Source organism: Ursus arctos, unplaced genomic scaffold (assembly GCF_023065955.2).
Source record: "Ursus arctos isolate Adak ecotype North America unplaced genomic scaffold, UrsArc2.0 scaffold_26, whole genome shotgun sequence".
Classification (NCBI taxonomy): Eukaryota; Metazoa; Chordata; class Mammalia; order Carnivora; family Ursidae; genus Ursus; species Ursus arctos.
Window position 1 is genome coordinate 4,340,761 of NW_026622941.1, and position 24,318 is coordinate 4,365,078.

The following is a 24,318-nucleotide window of genomic DNA, read 5'->3' on the forward strand; positions in this document are numbered from 1 at the left end:
TTGTGGGACATTGGGTGGTGGCGGCTAGGGCTGGCGATGTGGGTGCGTGAGCCTGGACCGTAGAGGAGGACTGTGCACAGCCCATCTTTGGAGACAAGATCCCACTCTCTTTCTTTGAGTTTTGAGATGTTGTGTCCTCCTGGTTTTCCTACTGCTGCTTTGCTTCGTCCGTTTGTCCACAGCTGCTTCTTGCTCTGACCTGATGTCCCTGCACATCCCTCTGGTCCATCCTCCCTCCTGTTCTTTCTCTCCCTTGGCAAAGCTATCTAGCCTCTTGGTTTTAGCTGTGAAACCCGAGAATAACCTTTTGCATGTATAAAGTACTTTGTAGTTTGCAGTGCGTCTTTATGCATGTTACATTTGCTCTTTACCATCAGCCCGTAGAGTGGGGTAGTTCATTCATTCTTTTGGATGATCAAACTTGGGCCCGGTGTGCTTAAGCCACAGTTTGTTGGGTTACACTTTGAAGCCACAGAGTACGTGGCCAAACCGTGTTTTCTGCTGGCGGCTCTGCAGCCTTCCCTTACCACATTTCCCGCCACATTCCGGGGTCTCCATGTGCACCTTCCACCAGTTCCTCAAACTTGTCTTCCTGCTTCAAAAGCCCTCCTTTGTCCTGTTATTGGGCTTGGTAATAGGTCCCAGCGCCTGCCCAGCTCTCAGACCTGAAATTCTGCCTGTCCCCTCCCCAGCTGTCCTGCACCTGTCTGTCTATACTGCCGTTTCCCTCGGTCGGGACTCCTTCACCCATTATGCACTCATTAGGTTCTTTCCTGATCTTCCCAATCCGCAGTTTCTCTGATGTAATTCACAACTGCTGGATTCTTCTTCCTAGTTTCTGAGCCGTGTTCACTGCCCTCTCTCCACTCCCACGCAAGGTACCACCATTGTCACCATCACTTGGGAATCAGTGGAGACCATGCTCCCCATCCCCATCACCTGGACCTTCTGAGCTGGTGTCACTCTCTTAATGACGTCAGGCACCCTATGGACCACCTCTCACTGTCTCTGTTCCCTCCCCGTCATGCTCGCAGCACCTGGGGTGGCCCCCAGGAAGTGCTCCCATGTCCTTTCCTGTTTTCCTTCCGTCCTGCATTGCTGTGTGGCTCATGCTTTCCTTCGTGCCCATGATTCTTCCCATCCCAGTGATCATCCCATGACAAGCCAGTCCCCTTTTCCTTGAAGATTCCATCTCAAGTTCTACTTCTCTTCTTCCATGGAACCTTCCCGAACTCCTCCATGTAGAACCTCTGAGCTTCTTCCATGTTCTGTCTGTCCTCAATCCTCGCTACTTTTCACTCGTGCTGGGTTATTTATGGGCGCATCCGCTGTTGCAGTGGGCAGAACCACATCTGATTTATCCACGAAGAGAATATGGATTCTTGTTAGTGGCTATTTGCTGCCCACCTCCCGCCTAACAGGCAATGTCCTCAGGTTCACGTATGTTATTTGGTTTAATTCTCAGATCATCCCTGCCCAGAAGATATCCTTTTCTTTCTTTCTTTATTTATTTTAAAGATTTTATTTATTAATTTGACAGAGAGAGAGGCAACAGAAGCAGGGGGAGTGGGAGAGGGAGAAGCAGGCTTCCCGCTGAGCAGAGAGCCCAATGCAGGGCTTGATCTCAGAGCGCTGGGATCATGACCTGAGCCAAAGGCAGAGGGTTAATGACTGAGCCACCCAGTCACCCCTCCTTCTCTTTATTTTGCAAATGAGGGAGTGGCCCCAGAGAGGTTAGGTAATTTACTCAAAGCCTCCAAGTGTGAGTGGTGGAGCTAGGATTTGAACTCTGGATGTCGGACTCCAAAGCCTGCATGCTTTCCCCTCACGTGGCGCCCCGTGGTGAGCAGTGTTGACTGCTTATGTGGCACGTGGGGAGAGCTACCGTGCTCAGTCAGTGGTTTGTCTGCTGCTGTTTGCCACAGGGCCGGCCGTGAAGGTCATGAGCACTCCAGCTTCCCTGGCTCCTTTAACAGCCCGGTGTGGTTCTGTCACCCCTGCGTTTATCGGCGCGGTCTTGGTCTTAGCCATATTTCTGTGTGCGCCGCCCTCATGGTAATGAGCCCCTCGCCTTTGCCCGTGTGTAAAGCTGGACTGCCTTTTATTCGTCCTCAGATAATTTCTTTTAAGCTTCGAGGGATGCCTGAGGTTCTATTTTGGGATCTGTTGGACAGGTCTGCATCGGCCGTATCATTGTCCTTCAGCATTTTTGCAAACTTTGATCTAATCCCCTGCGAGCTTTGTGCTTCTAGAATGAGGAGTTCGCTGCTTTTAGAATCTCCCCTCATATGCCTCGCCTTTTCACTTGCCTCTCATGTGTCTGCTGTGTTCGATGTGTGCGAGTGAGGCGCCCATTAGAGTCGGGCATGCTGAGGGCCAGGCTCCGTGCCCCGTCGCTAGGGCTGCCTGTCCCGGCGCAGGCCTGCCCCGGGAAGCCCTGTCTCTGCTCTCACCCCCAGGCCCAGCCTGCCCATGCTGAGGCCAGCTTCTCAGCAGTTGTGGAGGTGGCCCCTGCCAGGTTAGCTGGCTCACAGCATCGCGCCTGTGACACCAGAACCCATTTCGGGTGCTATGATGGAGCGCCTGAGGTATGCCGCGCTCGGCTCTGGGACTTCTGTGCCGATCGCAGGCTGCCAGGCCTGGGGACAGCCAGGTTAATGGCCGTAATGGGCACGGCGACCTGCCCCGAGAAGGGGCTTGGAGCCCGGGAGGGATTAAAGGTGGCGCAAAGTGGACGGGGTGGCAGGTGGGGATGGCATCCTACTCCAGCCCATGTGCTCTCTCGTCTCCTTTCGGCTTTCCCTCCCCCTCTGCTCCCTTTCTTCATCTTTCTCTTTCCCACCTGTGTTTTGGGAGTTACCACAGTGATGAGTGTGCCAAGATGAGAGCCTGGTTGTTGGCTCCATACCCTCATGGGTTCCTTAAAGAGGCTGCAGGCATGTTAAGGGTGGAAGGCTGTCTTTGGAGCTGGTTAGGGAGCTTTGCTGGCATGCAGAGCAGCCACCTCCAGGACCACAGGAAGGAGAAAGCACTCAGCGTGCACCTGCTGGGCCACGTGCTGTCACGCAGGCGCCCAGCACCTGAGAAACCGGCAAGTGTAGTGCTGTTCCTTTCCCAGCAATGATGAAATGCGCTTGCATCGCGACATTCTTCCCTGGTGTGAATGTACCAGAAGGTATGGGGAAAAGGAGGGTGCTAATGATGGGAGGGGTCAGAGAGGGGAGAAGGAAGTTGCTTCCTCTTTAAAAAGTTGATTTCTGGTTATAAAATTAATATGTGATCATTGGAGATTATTGGAAAGAATAGAGAGATTAAAAAATACAGCATAAATTAAAATCACTCATTATGCCATCTTCCAGAGATAACCACTGTTCACGTTTTGGTGAGTTTCTGGGTGTGTGGGGTGGGCTGGCGGTTGTTGAAAAGGATACCTTTAGTTATAAACAATGGAAGAACATGGAGGACAGTGGGTTCTCAGCCCCCACCTTTCCCCTGGGCTGCCTGGGCCCCCCACTCTGAGGGCCACCACCAGCCGAATGCCACTCGGAATGAGGCAGCTACTCAGCACCATGCTTGAGTACTGCTGGGCTCAGGGTGGGGAGCTAACCTGGAAAGAGGACCCTGCTCTGGGAAGCTCCTCGTTAAGGTGGAAGCAGACAGTGACTGGGACAGCTACAAGCTCATGGGTCAGCCCCTGCCCCAGGGCAGAGGTTCCTAGCGGGCGGCCATGGCATCTCCACCCGGACTTCCAGGAGCAGCCACCATGTTGGTCAGCTCTGGGTCTCTGGGTGACTGAGGCTAAGGGATTGTCTTTCACCTTGTAAGTTCTAATTCTGGGTGCCCATTCTGCCCTGCAGAGCTTCATGGAACGAGTCCAGACAATGTGAGCCATGGCAGTCCTTCTTGTACGTAAAACCTGCCCCCGTGTGCCTTGCCGCCTGTCCACCAAACACCTCTAGGCCCCCGCATGTGCTCCTCATGGGCAGCGTGATTTTCACACCCTCTGATGCCGGTGTGGCCGGGGAGAGGTGGAGCTTCTGGCAAGGCTTCCTGGAGCAGGTGAGACGAGAGTGGCGTTTGGAGGGTACCGTGATGGCAGTGAAATGGGGAAGCCCATACCAGGCCAGGGAATGGCATGCAGGAATGTTCATCCGCGGCAGGTGTGCGCACATGCCTATGCGAGTGTGAGCTCTTGCCGAGGCCAGGCAGAAATCCCAGCCCCCTGGGCTCCCCCCAGCCCCATGCCCTTATATAGCTGTCCTCACGCTCCCAGAGCTCCGGGGTGGGGACAGAGCCCTCCCCCTACTGTACTCCTGCGGGGAGCTCGCAGCTAGCTGGGCTGGAGCCGACTCAGGATCGTCTTGTCATCACAGCCGGAGTCAGCTGTTGGTTTGGGAAGCCTTCCCTGGTCCAGCGTTTCACCGTGCGCAGCCAGAAATATAACCCTCCTGTTTGCCAAGAGCACTGGATCTTGGCAGGCATCGCATGGCCTATTTTAAACTAAAGGGAGCCGAGAGGTGCCTCCCAGGCTGAGCCGAGGACCCTTCCCTTGTGGCCCCGGGGCGGGGGGGGGGGCTTGTCACTTTCTCCCACCATGGGCCAGTGGACAACTGTCTTGTGGGGAGGGTGCAGGGGATGGGACATAGCACTGTTTCAGGGCAGTCTAGAAGAAGCTTTGTATGATTACGTGGTGAGCCCCAAACTGCCATTGGGAGACTCGGTTTGTCTGCTCTCCTGTGTTGCCGTGGCCATGTACGGGCGAGCTGTGTGTCGTCTGGAGAAAGGGGCGTGCATGGACCTGCCCTTCCTCTCAAAGTGCTCCTGTGACCTCGGAGAATGGGACATCTCCTGAGCCCCTATCATCCTGCTTCATTGGCCAAAGTCCCAGGCAGAGCCTACTCTAAGCAGACCCAAGTTTCTAAGCAAACCAAATAAAAAGATGATAGAATTCAACTACTTGTGAGGCTGCCTGCTGGCTCAATGAACGAAGTAGTAATAATCACTCATGAAGGATTGGGTAGAGGCCAGTGCTCCGGATCTTAGACTCTGGATCTGACTGGCTGAGCCCTTCACTGGGCAAGTTTCTTAATCTCTGCGAGAGCCTTGGTTTCTTGTCTGTAAACGGGGATGATAGCAACACCTACCTCATCGGTCGTAGTGGGGGTGCAATGAGTTAATGGGTCTGAAGGACAGGCGCCTGCCACAGAGAAGTGCCGTGTGAGCTTGGCTACTGCAGTGGCTGCTGCTGGGACTTCTGTAGCCCGTGCAGAGTTCCCAGAGCATCACCAGAGACAGACTGTGCTTGCGGTGGTGCTGGAGCCCGGAGAGGACAGGCCACTGATGGGCCCAGGGTCAACTTAGGTCGAAAATAGCCGTCCTCCGTTAGGGGTCTGCAGAGCAGCACTGGTTGTCCCCCCAGGAGCCCCATCATAGGGGGTAGGATGCCAGTGGTGGTGGTGACAGGGTGTTCTTTCCAGAGGATACATAGGAAGGGGTCTCAAGGAACAGCATGTCCTTGGGGATCGTTCTGTCGGCTCTGCCTCAGCCCAGTGGGGCGCACTCGTGACTGGGCAGATGGATGCTTCTAGCCCTGGAGATTCTGATGCACAGGTCTGGGGCAGGGCCTGGGCATCTGCAATGTCACAAACCTTCTCGGGTGACTCTGATGCCCAGCAGGGGAGCGGACGGGTAAGGACGGTGGAGTCAGCCAGAGCTGGGGACGGAGCCTGACCTCACTGCTTGGTCTGGGATGATTGTGCCTGCCTCCTCGGACTGGTGTGGTAGTAAATGGAATAATGCCTTTAAACACCCAGCCCAGAGCCTAGTGCGTGGGCCTATTCTCCAAACGGCGGGGTAGGGGTGATGTTTGAAGCATGGGTGCAGGAGGCCTAGGGGGGCACTCCTTTGTCGGGCTCCGCCTTGCCTTCTTTGGACCGCGTGCTGACCGCCTCCAGGACTCAAGGTTCTTTCCCATACCTTTTCAATCTTAGACACCCTCTTCCTTGCCCCCCCAACAACATCCCCACATTGGAGGCCTAAATGGAGAGGAGGGGTCTTCTCATTTTAGAGGTGAGGAGGATGAGGGAGAGCCATCTGCAGGTCCACAGAGAACTGGACTCTGGTCCTCAGCCTTGCCCTCCTCCTGGGTTGGGGCCCCAGCTGCTGTCTCAGCCAGCTTGTGCCCGAGCTCCAGGCCCCACACCGGCACTCAGCACCTTTCTCCACCAAAAAGAGAGCTGGTGTGAATGACTTGGCTCTGGCTCATCCGTCTGCTGATGACACTGATTACAGCGGTAGTGACGATGACATTATCCAGTGCCTGTGGGACTTTCACTGGGTACCAGGCACTGCTTGAAGTGCCTTCTGTGCTTTAACTAATTTTAGCTTTGTGACAACCCCAAAGGAGGTACTGTTAGCAAACCCATTGAACAGATGTGGCAGGTGAGTCTCAAAGGAGCTGTGAGTTGCCAAGGGCCTTGTTTCCAAGTGTGCCTTTCCCCAGTCTTGTTCTTTTAGTATTGAGTTTGAGTCTGTTTTCATGAGTGACCCACTAATGGTGACAGGCGTGGATGCTTCTCTCGGCGATCTGTAAGCACTGCGCAGGAGGGATGCTCCGGGCACGCCTGTGTGCTGACTGTTGAGCGAATTGTATTTGCTGGTTTCCAGGGGACAGGGGAGAAGCTGGAGAGAGGGCGGCAGCTGTCCCATCGCCAGGAGAGCTGTTCTGACGCCAACCTGCCCACCATGTGGGCTTCCTGCTGTAGTCATCAGCTCCCCTTTGTCCCCCAGAGCCCAGAATAGCAGTCTGCAGTCAAGAGAGACAATGAGGAGTGAGGCACGTGGCTCGGCTGGAGGGCTGATGGGTGCAGGACAGTCAACCTTGGGGCTTCCGGCCTGGCTTGGTCTGTCCCGCCAGCTCCGGGCTTTTTATAGCGAGGCTGCGTTAGGCGAGCCCAGAGAGTTGGTGCATGGACCGCATCTGACTTCAGCATGTGGACCCTTCGCAGAGGTGGCCTGAGGAGACGCGGTCCCTGGGCTGACCTGGGTTTGAGTCTCTGCAGCAGCTGACTCGCCCTGCCCACAGCCGCATCGCGTAATGGGAGCAGCCGGTCAGTGCAACTGAAAAAGGAAACGGGCCGTGCCCTACCCAGCTCTATTATTAAACTTTTCTCTAGCACTTTCTCCCCACTCAGCCCTTTGCCACCATATTCCTGAGATTGTCCCGGTGCCACCCCAAGGGGATGTGGCCATGCTAAGCTGGTATAGGGAGGACAGAACGGGTGCCGGGTTTGGTTTCATAGAAGCACCATTGGGATTTCCCTTTTTTTTTTTTTTTTTTTTTGTGGCAGACGAATGAGTAGTTTACAGAATGAACTTCTTTGGGCACTTAACCCCATAATCCAGAAGTCATAGAGCCTTTCCTTTTAGGTTACCCTTAGCATAAGGCAAGTCTTGTCTAGACTAGACAGATGCACTGTGGATAAAGTCTTGGTGCAAAGCCAGTAAACACACCCTTGAGGATATGGCGGTACTGAGAAGTCTTAGCATTCTCGTGGGTCCAGAGAAGAGTGTCTGGTTCAGGGGACGTGTGGTCCGTGAAGGAACAAAGCTGAATTTCCCCTTCGTATCTCTGAGGCATGGGCATCTGCTCTTGTTCGTTTCCTTGAATGGAAGGGCGTTCTTTCCCTCATCAATCACATCCTTGTAGGCTGGGCTGTTAGCTGGTCACTCATCCCTCCCTCCCTCCCTCGGCACCTACCTATCTTCCTTCCTCCCTCCCTCCCTTCCTCCCTTCCTTCCTTCCTTCCTTCCTTCCTTCCTTCCTTCCTTCCTTCCTTCCTTCCTTCCTTCCTTCCTTCCTGGAAGTTGAGGTTTACAGCAAAATTGAGGGGAATGTATAGAGGTTTGAGATGTAGCTCTTCCCCCATCAATATCACGGACCAGAGTGGTACATTTTTTACTGAGAATCAACCTGCATTGACACAGTAATCATTCAGAGTCCATAGTGTACCTTAGGGTTCACTCTTGGGGGTGCACCTTCAGTGGGCTTGGGCAAACATACACTGTCACGTATCCATCATTGTCGTATCATAGAGTGCTTTTACTGCCCTAAAAATCCTCTGTATTCCACCTGCTCACCCCTGCACCCCTGCAACTACTGATCTTTTCACTGTCTCCATAGTTCCGCCTTTTCCAGAATGTCCTATGGTCAGAATCACACGGTATGATCGCAGATTGGCTTCTTTCACTTAGCGACATGCGCGTAAGTCTCCTCCGTGTCTCTTCATGGCTCAGTAGCTCATTCCTGTTCAGCACTGGATGCGATTCCATTGTCTGGATGGGCCACCTCTTCAGCAGAGGTGGGGAGACCTGCCCCCACAACTAGACCCATTCCCCCATCAAGACTTATTTACGGAAGTGTCTCCACTCCTACCCCCTTTGTGGTTTTGCCCTTGCTTTCCATTTGTTGGGTGTCGGGAGCCAGGGAGGTGATGAATGAGAAGGTGGGAGGAGAGTGGTTGGGGCACCGGCGGTTGGAGGGGGCAGGACGGCCAGGCCCGAGGCCTAGCCATGAGCTAGTGAGAAGCCAGGGAGCCCAGACCCCGCCAGTGGGGGGCCTGGCGCTGCCCAAAGAGTGTAAGACGGTGTTGAACACAGCCCTCGGTGCCTCAGAGGTGATGCGGCAGGGCCACTCAGAATCTGGGGAGGCCCTCCCGTAGGGGTCAGCGCAGCGGGTCCCCGAGGCCAAGGCCACAGGCCTGCTGCTCGGCACCTCGCTGTGACGGGAGGTGTCTGGTTCCCTACAGAAGGCGAGGAGGTTATAAATAGTCGATGACGGGCTGCCCTAGCGTAATTGCCGATTTTGAGAGCGCCCTGGCTAGGGTTAGGAGGGATGGACGAGGTTAAATTCGGCCCTCTTGGCTGATTGGCATTTCTTGAGCGGGGTGTTAATCCCTTCAGGAGGTCAGATAAGCTCCCTTGTGGCGCCCCTGATCTTGACTTTGAGGCCAAGTTAACTCTTTCAGGGGGACTACCGAAGAACCCCAAAGTTGTGACTGCTCCATATTGCCTAAAACAGAGCAGAGCTGGACTTGGGCAGGGCCCATCCCAGGCAGGGTTGGTTCCTGAAATACAGAATGGACTTCGCTCTGTGACCATCGCTCCAACCAGGCCATCCAAACGGACGGCTGTTCTGGGACAGCCTTTGGTTAAGGAGGACAGAAACGACTTCTCCCTGGGAAGCAGCAGAGGCCTCAGGGAGCCTGCCTTTGCAGAGTGTCAGGAGTGAGTTGGGTGGCAGGCGCCTAGCAGGCAGCACTGACGATTGGGGATTCCTTCTCCCACCAATTTTGTGTGCCAGCAACCTCCACAGTCTGGTGAGTTAGGCAACCCTTCCCTGTCACGTTTCCCATGACTCTCAAAAGTAAAAGCAGAAGCTTGCCTTCTGCAGTTCACTGGGCTTTGGAGTTTCCTGCTCCTACCTCGCCTTCTGGACTTCATGCCTCACCCTGTTTGCAGAGTGAGGGGAAGTTTCTGGCCCTGCTCACCCCACAGGGGACTCTGGGGGCAGCAGGTGGGTAGTTCTCTGCTGCCAGCTCTGGCGGTGCTCAGTCCTTCCCCTTCAAGCACGCGGGGTTCTGGCTCGGCTTTCTTCTCCGAGTCTGACCTGCTTCTGTCCCTGAGCCGGGGGTCCCGCTCTATTTCCATCTGTGATGGAAAGGCCGTGCTCACAGGTTTCTTGGAACCTCCTCTTTCTAGGACCGTAAAACCTGGTCCCTGCGGAGTGTCACGGCCCCTGATGGGCCGTCTTCTGCTTTATGGCTGCTGTATCTCGGCAGCACTCACTCCCCCGTCACAGAGCTGTGGCATCCAAGAACAACAGCGACTGCTTGTTCTATTATAAACTCAACTAGCTGAAACCCGCTGAGACGCGGGGGGTATACATTATCCCCAACAAGCTCTCCTGTTCAAAGCCAGGCCCCTTCACTGCTCCCACCCGGCTCCCCTTTGCTGGCATCTCAGCAAGGTTCCTGGAGCCTGCCTGCTGGCTGTCCCCTTCCGATGCCCTTCCTACCTGCTGCGATGGCTTCTCTCTCACCACCAAGCGCGACAAGTCAGGAGGCTTTGGGCAGAGGACTAAAACCGCCAGTGCCCAGAAATGGAGAGGATTGGATTTTATTCCTTAGGTTTCTTTATGCTCTGCATCTGAGACAGATGCCTCTGAAGGAGCAGGACCTTAGCTGGTCTTGCAGGGTGACTCAGGAGAAGGGAGATCTTCCTGCCAGACAGGGGCTCTCTGGGTGACGATGAGTGGCTCACAACGGTTGTACTGGGAGATGAGCCCATGGTCGGCTCACGGAGGACCTTGACTCTTCGGCCAGAGGGTTTGGGCTCCTCACCCAGGCAGGGGAGCCAGTGGTGCTCCTGAGCATAGAAATGACATGGTAAAAGCAGTCTTAGAAGGAATAATTGGGCCAGGGAAAGAGGGGTGCTGGGGTGGTATTGGCAAGTACGGGGGTCTCAAGGGCTAGTTGAGAGTTGACCCATCTATCTGCAGGTGCAGCTTGACAATGTCTTGGGTCGAATCTTCACCCTGGTGTCCTTGCCCACAGACTCTGGGGAGAGCCTTCGTGTCTAAGGGCCATGGGCCCAAGACGTGTTCTCTCTATCTGGGATATATTCTGGGGCTCACAATCTCCCTGGTGTTCTCTCTGCTGGGGTGGGAAGGACAAGGCGGGCCCTCCTTTCCTGGAGGGAGGAAGACCTCAGGGAGCATTTTTGGCCTGGGCAGTGTAACTTGTCATCTCCTTCGAGCAACAAAGGGCAGAGGGAGCCATGACTCCTTCCCTGGGTTTTGAACTGCTATTTGGTATTTGAGACCAAGATGTCAGGTGAGTTGGCTCTTATCCTCCATTGTCCCCCCTCTCACTGAGGTTGCAAGCAGCTTGGGGTGACCCCACATCCCGAGCACTGTTGGTTAACACCATGCCCTGACCTCTCTCCTGGAGCCCGGTGCCTGCTCCTGGGTTCTTCTGCCATGGTTGGGAATGATGGGTCGGTCTGGGAGCGGGCTTCCCTTGACGACTCCCCGCAGAGGTTCCCCAGCAACTGAATGCACCTGGTCTCCGTGGACAGCATGGCGTGCTCCTGGAGCCCTCTGCAACTTCGCTGCACCCCTCCTCACTGCCTCTTGTGCTTCAGGTGAGGGCCCGAGATGAGGTGGCTGAGACATAAGTGACGGTGACGCCTAGACAGCACAGCACCTGGGGAGCAGGAGGGTGCGCTCATTTAATTAGAGTGCGTGGGTCTGAGCCCTTAGCATCTTTGGAAAAAGAATTTTACGTGAGCATCTGCTCTATACCCAGCACTGTATTGACACAACCTCGGGAATTTGGCGTGGCCTCCAGTTTGTAAGTGAGAAATTAAGGCCCAGAGAGATTAAGTAGCTTTCCTAAGGTTGCACAGCCAGGGTGGGAATTTTAACTCACTCGAGGCCATTGACTTTATAGCCCCCGTTCCGTCTTTTTCTTGTTTGCCGGGGCTGTTTACATCCCGTGGCATTCTCTCCGAGCTGCTCCTTGGCACCCTGCCACTGCTCCCGGGATCTTGGGGATGCCCAAGAGGCTTCATCCGTGTCCTAAGTGCTACTTTAGAGGAAAGTTCTCAAGGACAGAGGATTTCCAAGTCTCCTGGTCCCCTTCCTCTCTTTGTCCCTCCCATGCACAGATATTTATTGAACGTTTATCACGCGCCCGGCGCAGCATAGCACCCTGGAGATGCACAAGGAACAAGCCAGAGCTCCCTCATCTCCTGGAATTCATGTTCTAACAGGGAAGACAGACAATAATAAACAAACACTTCAAGTCATAACAGATTGTCATACAAGATGGGAAGGAAGCAAGGGAAACTTGAAGTGTAAGAATAAACCGACCACGTGACTACCTAAGGAAGCACATTCTGGATGAAGGAAACAACAAATACAAAGTAGTGTGGGGCGCTTTGGGAGCCCACAGAGGTCAGCGTGGACAGAGTGAGGAGGCGAGGAAGGCAGAGGCCAGATCATCGCGGGTCTCGCAGGCTGCAGGAAGGATTTGGAATTGGGAGTTTGAACAACGACCATTCTGGCTGCTCTGTGGCAAGTGGGCTCTAGAAGGGCAAGAGTGCAGGAGGGAAAGCAGAACAGAAGTGCAGCGGTTCAAGAGGGGATGGTAGCCATGGACATGGAGAGAGTGCAGCGGTTCAAGAAGGGATGGTAGCCATGGACATGGAGAGAAGGGGATGGACCAGAGATGGAACTTGGAGGCAGAACCGGCCGGATGGGGGGATGGACAGCGTAGGACACAGGGTCGGGCAGAGAGCTGCTGGTGACTCTTGGGTTCCCTGCGGCTGGAGCATCAAGATTTCTCCTGTGAAGGTATTTAAGGAGAGATCCCTGTGAGGCATTTGGGTGGAGAGAACATGTTGGCGAGTGGGTGTATGAGTCGGGGGCCCAGAGGGGGGTGCCCACTTCTGCCCTGTGGTGGTCAGGAAGGGCACTCTGAGATCCTGGGAGGTGCTCAGTGCTGCTTGACATGGTTCCTGTCACTGTCTGTGCTTAATGATGACGAAGGAAAGAAAGCCAGATGATTGCGTGACTCAGCCACACAAAGGAAGGGCCTTGGTCATCCCTGTGGTCATGTGCCTTGGGGTAAGGGCGGGGATGTAGCTGCCTTTGATAGGACGTTTCTGGGCTGCACTTGTGTGGGCTGCACTTGGTGTTCATGGCGGTGGGGCTTGCTCTTGACCATTATGGTCCTTGACAGTATAAGTGGAGAACCAGCTGGGCACCGCACAGAACAAATTGTACCATCTTAGTCCCATCCTGCTGGGAGCTTGCCTTCAGGAAAACATAGCTCCGACTTGAAAAACGTTACCTTTTGGAAACCCACTATCTGGGAGGTGCAGTGGAAGATGTAAAATAAGAGTTGGCTTAGGCAAAAGCAACAAGGAGTGAATCATTGCAAGGCAAATATGTTAGGTGCCGTGAGTGGTCAGGTGTTCGAGTGCGCGGACATGGAAGCATAAGCTGGAGGAGGGGCAGGGTGGAGGTCATGGACCCTTCATGGGAAGGACGAGTGTGGCTGGTGGGGGAAGAGCTAGAAGAGAGGCATATGGGCCAAAGCCGTGGGGTGTATCACAGAGGGACGAGTACCCAGATTGTATGGGATAGAGGTGCTAATAATGAAAAGATGAGCTCATCGAAGGTCTCCAATGAACACCTTGCTAAGGAGTTCCAGGGGTGGCGGGAGCCTCCAGGGTCCGCACGATGAGGCACGGTGTGCTCTGGGCAGAATGCTTGGATTACGGGGGCGGGGGTTACCACCAGGGGCGCCTCCCAGTGTTCCCGCCAGAGGGGTGAAAGCAGGAAGTGGGCTGTGGGCATGGAGACAGATGCAGGAGATTTGCAGGGATGTGGCCGACGGATTCGAGATGGATGAGACGCGGAAGAGTAGCGATGACCATGACAGTGGCGCACCTCCATGACATGAGGCCGTGCTCTTGTTCTGAGAGCTTCACCAGTTCTATTCTATTTAATTTTCACAACCATCTTGTAAGTATACTACGTGGATTTTTTTGGAGATCGCACTCTTCTCTCCATTTTACAGATGAGGAGTCAGAGTCACAGAGGCCAACCAGCCCAGTTACATTTGGGAAGGGGTAGAACTGGGGTTCAAAGCCCAGGTGTTCACTCCAGAGCCTGTGCTCGTAACCGCTGGTCACAGATCCAAGTTTTAACTCCAGAATGGAAGGAGAGGTGAAGGAAATATGTCCCCGAGGTAGGGGGCGTGGGTGCAGCAGCACATTTTCAGGAGACTGGGACAGACACCCTGATCCGGAAGACATTGTTCAGAGTACCAGCAATGGCATGGAAAAAAAGTACTGCCATTCAGGGCAAGCAGAGGACCTCGGGCATTCTGTGACCCGGGGGACAGCGTGGGCACCGGTGCGGGGGGCGCGATCCTAACCTAGGTCTGGTGTTTTGGGCGTTCATGGTATCATGCCCACAGGCAAAGCCTGGTGAACCCCAACATGGACTGGCGCCCCCTCCCGCAGCGGTGGTTCGGGTGCTGGCTAAGCACCCCTCCTCTCTGGGCCCTGGTGACCTGCTTCTGCAGAAGGAGCGGAACCTGGAGGACTACCTGGGAGGCTCGCTTTCGCAAAGAGGTCAGAATCTTCCTGCCGTGAAGCCAGGCGCTCGTTCCCCTGAGCAGTTGGTACCACGGATGTTAAAGGTTCTGGCTCCGAGTAAATTTTTTTTTTAAAGTAACTTCTACTTCCAAAGATGCAAAGCTGCCAAGTGAATGGGGGCGGCACCTCTCCCTAATAATTTGAGGGTGTCTGTTTTGTGGCTGCCCCTTGAGGCAGCACCCTAAACCTCTCCACTCACAGTGTTATTTTTTTTTCTTTCTTCTGATTCCCATGTCAGCCTGTATCTCAAAAAAACACTCTTTGAGAGCTTAAGGGAAATGTGGAGGCGCAAAGTGCAAGCGTCTGCATTCTGCTGCGTCCTCGTCCCTCTCTGGCTACTGCTCTCTCTTGCTCTCTCTTTTTTTTTTTTTCTGTTGAATAAGCAAAAGCAAGAGCAAATTTATTCCCTGGGATCTCATATGAAAATGCGTAGTAATTTTTTGCTATTGTCAATATGTTTCTGTTCCATTCTCTGAACTTTGTTCTCAGCGCGCGTCCTGCCAACTCACAATTTAACACGTAGGTTATTTTCCCTCTGTTTGCTCTTTATGAAGTGGCATCATTTGCCCCCTCCAGGTCTTGGCGAAGGGAGTGCTTATCTGTGTGTGTGGTGAGGGGGACGGGGTGGGAGAGGGGAGTGAGTGCCCACTGGGATTTGGGATTTGCTTTAGAGCGAGACCTCTCTACAGCCTAGACTAATCAAAGCCCTCACTTTACTCTGCTCCTTCCAGGTCTGGGACGCGCCTGAGCTCAGAAGTAATCGATTCTGATTTATGTCCAGGTTGGGGTATAATTAGCAGTGCTGATTTAATGTCACTGTGGCCTGAAACTTCGCCATCTCTTCCCTCTGTTTGAGTGTATGTACATGGCGGGTTCCTGAGGCAGGGTGCTGAATGGGCATCCAACTGAATCCTTGACGGGGGGCGGGGGGGCAGCATGTCTTCTGTCTCAGTGTCATCCGTTTCCTTTACTGGGGGGTTTAGATCATGGGGTAAGCGGTAAGTGTACATGACACAGCACTTCTCAGGCCCAGCTCACAGCCTGGTACTTTCCCTCTGTGCTCCGTTCTGCGAGAGAGAAGTGGGGCCCCTCTTCCCGAGGCGGGGGGCAGGATGCAGGCCCGCAGTGTGTGAGCAGGTCCTGCAACCCCGAAGGCTTTGGCCTCTTCCCTCAGAGAGAGGACTAACTGAGGTCATCCTACCTAACTCACGGCTAGAAGGAGGATGGAGCAGAAGTGAAATCCCAGGATCTTAGGTCTGGAAGGGATTTGGGATATTATTAAGTTCAGCCTTTTGTTTTAGGGGTGGGGGAGTGGAGAGAGGCTGGAGGACAGATCCACTCGCCGAGGTTCACGGCTGTTAGGTGCGCTGTGCTGGGTGCCGTGCGGTCGGGCTCATTACACCGCTTCATCTAAAGGCTTACCTGTCGACTAACTCCTAAACATATGCAGAGCCGCGCACCTCTCCGTGAGTGCTGTGGACAGACAGCTGGCCTGTCTTCCGCCATGTGCTTGGCTTGTTGACGAGTGTCGGGACAGAAGGAGGTTGTATACTGTCGCACCAGCGTTGGGGAGACTGTCCTGTTGCTGAGCAAAACTGACCTTGCTTTCATGGCCCCACGGCCCTCCTTCACCTGGGCCCCCTCAGTCGATACCTGGCTGTCGATAAACGAGGACCTCTCTGCACCCAGCACTGAGCTCTGTGCCAGGGCAATGCGCAGAGAGGTGTGACGGGAGGCGCCTACACGCACAGCTGTCATAGGCTGGAATATACACCCGGCAAAGGTCAGTACTGGCAAGGTGGGAGAAGGTTCTAAGGCCGATGAGTTGTCAGACAGTCCAGCCACTGCAGAATGTTGTGGTTGGGAGAGGAGGGGAGGAGGTCGTCAGCTGGGCCTTGAAGGCCCCAGGTTGGATGGAGAAAGGTGAAGAGGAACCCAGTCTACCTGGTTGTAGGTAGGGGAGAGGCTGTGAGCGAGGCATGGAGGCAGAGGCATGCACGGTGCATTTGGGGGGCCTGGCGGTTCGCGTGGAGGTGTGGGAGGTTCCACGAGAATGGCGTTTTTATTTTTAGGGGTGGCTGTCTAGTGTTAGTGATTGGGCAGGCCGGTGTCTGATTAGATTTAGCTTGTCTAATGCAGTGATTGGGATCATTACTTGGGCTCAGAGTGTTGCTGAGAACCTGACACGACTTGTGACTGCCACTGGCTTACCCGCCCCGAGGATGGAATGGGCCCCAAGAGAGGCACGGTGACTTCCTGTGTCTCCCCCTCTCTGAGAAGTCTGGGTCAGTTGGGGCTCCTGGGACCCAGGGAGAGGAGGCCATGAGCCCTAGTCTTGCTGTAGATTTACTTCGGTCCCTTCTGGGTCACAGACCGACTTCTCGGCCGCCCGCCTGCCCACCTCAGCCCGCCTCCTCTAGAGCTGGCTTTCCGCTTATCTTAATTTATTGATGAAAACTTGTTTTATGGTCCAGAGCACAGACGGCAGCAGCTCCCTGCCAAAAGAAAGCAGCTCACAAATCGGGAAAGCGAGCTGCCTCCCGGAGATGGGTGGCTGGGGAGCGGGAGGACGGCAGGGTGAGTAAAGCATGTCTGGGCAGACGTGCTGTGCGGTGTGGGGGGAGGAGGTCCGCGGAGACGGGACCGGGTGGGCTGGGGGCTGGGGACAGCTGGGTCCAGCTGGGGCAGGACCTCTCCGCCGCTCTCTGCCGCTGGACCCTGGCCCCTGGCTGACAGCCACCCCGCCTGGTCTCTGTAACGGGGGTGAATGAAGACTGCGGCCCGTGACTACTAATAACGACTCCCGTTCATAGCCTTGTACGCGGCACCATGCGAGGAAGTTTATTTTCATGAATCTCATTTAATCCCAATGACGATTCTGGTCGGTAGGTACCACAAATCCCCCATTTAAAAACCAGCACTGGGAAAGTTGTTTTCCGAGGCTTCCCCACCCCAAGGGTGAATGAGGGCGCTGGGAATTGGAATCCCGTCTCCCTGGTTCCAAGGCCAGAGTTGTGTGCAGCCTTCCCTGACCCAGACGCTCAGCACTGGCCGGGTATTCTTCTGTGTTGTGGCTGGTTCACGTCACCTAGACTTGCTGGTCCAGCTGGCTCGGATGTTCCTGGGGTAGGGACCCCATCTCTGGCTCGTGTGCTGCCATGGCCAGCACACTCCTGGCACGGGGCAGACACTTTGGGGGCACCTGGTGAGAGACTGATGGCAGAATGCTCTGTGAACAGGTCAGCAGTCAGGCCTTCCTTGTTCGTCCTTTCTAGAAAGTGGGTGATCTTTGAGTCGCTTCTGTGAGTTGCTCCGAAGCTCCTTTCCTGGTGGGTCAGATGAAACTCTTCTGCCTACCACATGGGTTGGTTACAGGCACTGCGTGGGAGGAGGGCTTGATCCCCTGGGCTCATTTATAAAGTGGGGTGACCCTTCCTCATGAGGCTGTAGGGACTGCATGTGTGAGACCATGTATGTGAAAGAACATTCTAGAAAACAAACAACAGATGATTGTGATTATTTCCACCATCTCCCCTTTTGTGGAAATACAGGCATAACAAGAAAGCCTGTTGAGCTCCAAATTAGTTTTGTTTCTTCTTGCAGAGGTAAAGCCAACAATTTTTATAACTCTGGTGAAATCAGCGAAGTAGGTATATTACCTTGGCTGGACTTCAGCAGCCCCAACCCATGTACACCCCATACACACGCCCCTGCCTGCAGAGAGGACATGTCTTCCCCTCTGCTCGCTCCCTGTCCTTGCCCACCTTCTCTGCCTGCCACTCCAGCCATGCCCCACTTACTTCCCTCCCTCACACTGGACTCTCTTTCCTTCCCACCTCCCTTGACTCAGATTGCCCTAGAAAGTTGTTGAAAAGTTTTAATAAATTGAGGTCTTGAATTTTTCTTAGGTCTGTAGGAGGCACAGAGAGGTTTCAGCCATAGGAGTTGGAATTACATCAAATTGGATTAAAATCCCAGGCCTGCCAACTCCATGTGTGAGCTTAGACGAGATACGTAATCTCTGATCCTTAGTTTTCCCGTGTGCACAGTGGAGGGGAGGGAAATACTAATAACCATCTCGTATGGTTTTTGTGGAGAGGGGTTGACACAGTGCCTGGCATGTAACGTGGGGTCAGTAAACGCTAGTGTCCTCATCAGTGCTGTTCCTGTCTTCCTCATCATCGTCACCCTCGACACCACCCCGTCACCACTGCCACTGTCCACCGTCACTGCCTTTTCTCTCCCCGCTCCCCCGCCCAGCCTCCCGAGGGCACAAGCAGGCTTCCAGGCCGTGGTGCTCCTGCACACCACGCCACAGCCAGCCTTCCTTCCTCTGGATAAAGACGTGTCTAGGGGACATGCTTTCTGGCTGATTTGGGATGACCTGGGTCTATGCAGTGGGGCATGGCAGGTCAGAACACGGTTTCTGGAGTCCGATTTCCTGAGTTCCTTCATCACTTAACCTCTCTGTGTCTTTGTTCTCTCATCTGTAAAATGGGGAGAACAAAAATAGCATCCCTGTCCCCCGCCACCGGGTCGAGAGGGTTAAATGAGGCAGAAGAAGCAGAGTCCTCGGAACTGCTCTGGTGGCTGGTCTGTGTTGGGGAGCACTTGTGCTCTCCTGTCCCCGGCAGCACGGCATCGAAGGGTTAATACAGGGAGGTTGGGGACGGGGAAGGAGTGAGGCCCGGCTCCACCACCAGCAAGCTCCGTGACCTTGGGCAGGTTTGTCTGGCCAGACTCTGGACAGGCAGCTTTCAGCAGCGTGCCTGAACTGCATGCATTGTGTAGGGCGGGCGTGGTCTCCTGTCTGCTAGGAGGACGAAGACGTGGGCAGGGCCTGGCACGGGGGCGGGGGGGGGAGGGGTCTCAGGGGGTCACTTAGGTTGCTGAGGAGACCATCTCTGGCAGAGGGATCTGACCATCACCAGCCTATGTCCTCCACAAAGCATGTCAGAAATGCCAAATCCTGGCATGCGTGGACACGGCTCCCATCTGGCGGTGTAAATAATCGGGCCGTGGGCATCGGATCCCTGGAGAGAAGACCAGTCATGTGTCGGCCACGTCCGAGGGTTATACGGAAGTGCGTGTGGGTGGCTGTCCTGGGGCCACAGATGGACCTGGTTGTCAGTCACAATCTTTCCTGATAGCTGTATGTGTCATTATAAATTGTTATTTGCTGAACTTGAGCTGTAGACGATTATTAAAAGGGTGTCCATTTGTGACTGCGTGAGAGGCACCACTAAGGGACATGTTTCCACTGTGTGACTTCTCTTCACCTCTCAGGGGCGGGGGGGGGGGACCTTTCCTCAAACAGGAGGACAGTCCCCACCCCCTTGCCCATTCTCCAGGATGAGTTATAGTCTCATTTGAGCTCTTTGCTGGAAAGATGTGATAGGCATTCAACGGATCTTTGTCCTGTTTGCCTGCATTTTCCAAGGAGTTTGAATAATAGCACAGTACCTTGTACGATATTTATATTCCAAGGAACACAAAGTGCTCGGCAGGCATAATCCTATTCATCCTCTCTGTGTCCCCAAGTGCCGGGGAGCTGCTTTCTCTCCCCGAGTCCTTTAGCAGCACACCATCCCCGCAAGGCCAGGTGGCCCGCCGGAGCCGCACAGCACGTGGCTGTCCCCGAGGCCACCCTCCTGAGATCCGGGCGGCCGGTGGTTCTGCCTCTCCGAGAAGCCCATGTGGCCGCCCGTGTCACTGTGATCCTTGAAGGCTGGTTTCCTGAGCCCATCCCTGCCTCCCGCAGCAGCCCTGGCTCCACGTACCCCTCCACGCTTTGACGCTGTCAGAATGCCTTTCTCCCCAGACCCACAAAATAAAACAAATGCAGGAAGGAAAAAATATGCTGGTGATTGGGAAAATCCTTTCTCCAGACTCCTTTGACAGGCTTTTCTGAGTCCTTGGCGCCTTCCCTCCCAATTTACAGCGACCTCGGGAGTAAAGACCGTGCCTCCGACTGTGCTCCCCGCATGGGTCTGCCCCAGGTCCTGGGGCTCAGGCAGTCATGGCCCTTGGGGTACAGGTAAGGAGAGCTACACGTATGACCCCCCACCCCAGCAGAGACAGCACCCCTTCCTACACTGACACCCTGCCTGTGTATGTTACTGGGTGTGGGTGGCCTCAGGCTCCAAACTCTTTCCTGTCGAGGGTTGACAAGTTCCGGAGTTCGGGGAGAAGACATGTCCAAGGGTCATCGCCCCCCTTCCCCCCAACTGTCTCAGCAAAGGGCAGTGTGCCAACTAGCTCAGGGAACAGAGCCTCTAGAAGGGGCCAGGGCAAAGGACCATCAGCTTCCCTCTTGGGAAGTCCTTCCCAGGCCTGCCCCCTGTCCCTTCAGTGTTTTAGCCGACTTCCTCTGGTGTGTTCCTGAAGAGGGACGTGAAGCAGCTGTGTGCTCTCCCGGGTGTCCCCTGTCCAGGGCCTTGAGCAGAATCTCGCTGTCAGGGCCTCCAGCCTCCCGCTGCCTGCGGGGAGCAGGACGGCAGGGGTCCGTTTGGGAAGCGCCAGGCTACAAATGCTCCTATGTGTCCCTTCTCCCCAGCACCCCCCGCCCCCCGCACGCTTGGCTGGCCCAGGAAGGGCCGCGATGGTGGCGGGAATCAATGTTTATGGACTGGTGAGTGATTGCTCCTGCTTTACAAGGCTGGCAGGAGCTTTGTGTCATCGACTGCTCTTTGGCGTCCGGGCCACACATCATTTTGTGGTCCTTCTGGGGGCTGTTCCTCAGACTTCCTTCCAACAGCCTCCGGCCCACTTTGGGCCCCCCAGGAGGTGCTGGGCTCGTCTCTACCTCCTTTTTCATCCCTCCCCCCAAACCCCCTGCTCAGCTTGAGAAGTAGGAAGATGCTGGCACCTGAGGAAGTTGATCTGGGACCTGCTGTCTGATTGGAGGCTTCCAGATGGCTCAGAGGCTGGGGTGCAGGTGGCAGTGGGGCAGGTGAACCACGGGGCTCTGCAGGCCTTTCTCCCAGACAGAGGAGTGGCTGCAGAAGACCAGAGTGTAAAGGGGCTGCATTGGGGTAGCGCAATGTGGACACCCCTTGCTCTCCAGGCATCAGACATATCAGGAACTAGGCCCACTCTTGGCATCCCTACCCTGGCCTTTGAAGCCCAGGGACAGACCCAGACTTTCCCTGCCCCCAGGGCGGGTCAGCCTAGAGTCCCGCAGATGCCTTGGTTGGAGTGAGCCCCTGGGCAGGGCAGCTGCCCTCCGTGCTGAGGCCAGGAAGCCCAAACAGATGGACAGTGCTTCAGCAAGGCCGGCTTCCTGCCTTCCTGGGGTCAGAGGACACCAAGCCCTTTGGGCAGCCAGCTGGGGGCCAGGACCGCTGGTGCCTGGACCTTTACCTCCAGCCAAGACCTTCAGCAAGATGGATTTCCCTTGTCACAGACTCTGACTGTCGTGTACTTTTTAGAGTTTGAGGGTACGTGAGGTATTTTGATAGGACCCACTCTCAATGGACGGGGGGTTCTGGTGTGTTGGAGAGGGGGTTACCATGGTCTCCATGTCTCTACAAAGCTCGCTTGAGAAAAGTGGGCTCTTGGAACATAGTTTCAGAGCTCTGTGAACCTCCGAGTCTTGCAGCAACCAGACAGAGCATCCCTGAAGTTTGGCCATGTTTAAATGCTGTCTGCTAGAACCATCTGAGAAGATAACCTCATTCTGCAATAATCAAAATGTAACTGGGTTTTAGATATGCAAATGCTTTATGTAATGTTTATTTGGAGGAAAATTCAGCTCAGAAATATGGGTGTGATCTCCCTGTCACCTATGTAAGCTGGTGATATTGGGGGCTGCGAGGTGAAGTTGTGAAGAAATTGGAGAGAAAGTGTGGGGTCAAAAAAAGAATGACCAAGGAGTCATGCTGTTTCACTTTAAATTATGCACAAGCTCAGTGCAGAGCCAAAACCATGAGGGGCTGCCCACTAAGCCAGGAGCGCTGCGGCTGGATTACTAGAAGTATAGAGCTCAGAGTGTAGGAGGTGAGAGGGGTATCTTCGCACTCTGTGCTGTCCCCTCCATCGCAGGAATTTAACTGTGAGTGTGGGGCAGGGATTAGACAAAGATGTAAAAGCCATGGAAAAGACCAGAAGAAGACCTGGGAAAGCATGGTAGATATAGGCCTGCAAATATTTAAAAGCCTGTCACACTTGTGTTTGGTGGGCTGCTTGAGCAAAACTGGGACTACTGATGTATGCCAGCCACAGGGAAGTGCGTTCTTGAGTTACTAAGAAAGAATTCTTGATGAACCAGAATTGTGCAAAGGTGGCACGGTGGGTATGGACAGATGCTGAGTGCTGGGACCCTGGGTGCGCAAGTGGGGACTGGTCTGCCTGGGGCCAGGGACAGCCTCACAAGGAGACTTCTCACCCAGTGTCTACCTCCCTTCTGTGCTGTGTTCTTCCTGCCTGCAGGGTGACTTTGGCAAAGACATTGTCTGGCTCCCTCCTCCCCCCCTTATGGCTGTGACACTGAATGAGACGCAGGGCCCCTTGGAAGCAAGGGGTGTCTGAAATACAAAGTAGCCACCCCACTCCTGGTGCCGATGCAGTGTCCCTTTTCCCTGGGATGAAGTTCTTGGCAGGCTGGCTTCTCCCAGGGCCAGACTGGACCATTACTAGCTGCACGTCGGGCTGTGAAATTAAAGTCGTTTCAGTTTTCTTTTTTATTCTCCACATCCACTAATTTATTAAATGCCATTAAACGCTGCACTTGGCCGTGTCTCGTAGAGAGCGCCGGGGAGTGCTGAGACCTAGTGTTTGAAAAGCTCCTGCAAAGCAGAGGGGGTGAGGCTGGTGGGGCGCAGGGACCGAGTTGGGGGCTCTGCAGAGACATATGAGGCCGCAGGGATGAAAACAGCCAGGGGGCTCTGAGGGGGAGTGGGGCAGATGAGTGGGCGACTTACACAGGCGAACGAGGGATAAGGGGGTGAGTTGGGAGTAACTTGGGGCACTTGGGGGTTGCAGGAGTAGAGATAAGGGGGTCATGGGGAGCTTCTTATTCAGGTGGGCTTATGTGTCTGGTTCTGGTCGTGTTCCCAGGCTGTGGCCTGCTCAGGCCCTCCCACCCCCTTCTACCCATCTGTCCATGGAGCAAATGTTGGTGTAGTATGTCAGGCATGTTCTGGGCCCTCCCATGGAAGAGGAATGGGTGAGTGTGAACCTGGCCCCGGAAGCTGGTGTTTTAGTGGGGGTGGGTGACAAGTCTACACAGGAGGTTTGGCAGGTCCCCGATGTGCTGCCCTGGGCCCAGCCCTGGCCTAGGAGGTCGCCCTCAGGGAAGGCCACTCCTGCATGGGGGGACAGACTGTTGGCAGCTGTGAGCAGATGCAGGGAGTGGTGTTTTCTGTGCTAAGCTCAGAAGGGAGGTTGGTTTGAAGGGGAAATTATGGGACTCACCCCCAGAGAAACGGGATGCCCACATGAAAAATACATAAGGACATAAGGCAGAAACATATATTAAAACTACAAATCAATAGGATTCAAACTAAAGAGGAAGAAAAATGCCATGGGGATAGTTGGCTAATTACAACAGGTGTAATAAATGAGGTGAGCCTGGAGTGCTTATTTACTATATGGCCATAGCCTGGCCAGGCCTCAGTTTGCCTGGTGGGCATCTGGTGGATGGGCCCAAGGGTGACAAGGAAGGTCCTGAGATGGCCCTCGGAAAGGGCCTGAACCTTCTCCCTTATGCAGGCAGTGAAGGGCCTTCGCAGGAGAGCCCTGTAGGAGGGACACCCAGAGCCATTGCCAGGGATGAGGAACTGTTCTAGGCTTTGGGGATTTAGCAATGAGCAAAATAGACCCAAATCCCTGCCCTCATGGAGATCAAGGCCTCAGCAAATGCCAGGGTAGAACCTTGTTTTCTCACATTTGGACGTGGATTTATTTGGGGTACAGAATTGAAAACACTTAGAAATGCCCTCAGTTGAGGCAGGGGGCTGGGAGCTGGAAGGCTCGGTAGTCAGGATGGTCTCTGGGCCTCCCCTGCTGGAGAGGGGCGCTGACCAGGCCTGGACTGCACCACGTTGGTTGATGACCTCAGGTCGGTCGGTGCTAACCTTGGACAAACCC

At 54.6% G+C, this 24,318-nt stretch overlaps 1 protein-coding gene across 8 annotated transcripts in view; it reads left to right on the plus strand.

Moving 5' to 3' along the window:
- The window catches only part of TSPAN9 (tetraspanin 9), a 197,197-nt gene that overhangs the window by 160,653 nt on the left and 12,226 nt on the right, over positions 1–24,318 (plus strand). The window contains exon 1 of one of the 8 annotated variants that reach the window (XM_057318763.1): positions 3,867–4,059. The exons of the other annotated variants lie outside the window; for them this stretch is intronic. Coding sequence (XP_057174746.1) covers positions 3,979–4,059 — 81 coding nt within the window. The 5' untranslated portion in view covers positions 3,867–3,978. Of the gene's footprint in view, positions 1–3,866; positions 4,060–24,318 lie in introns of those variants that run through there. 8 annotated transcript variants of the gene reach the window in all.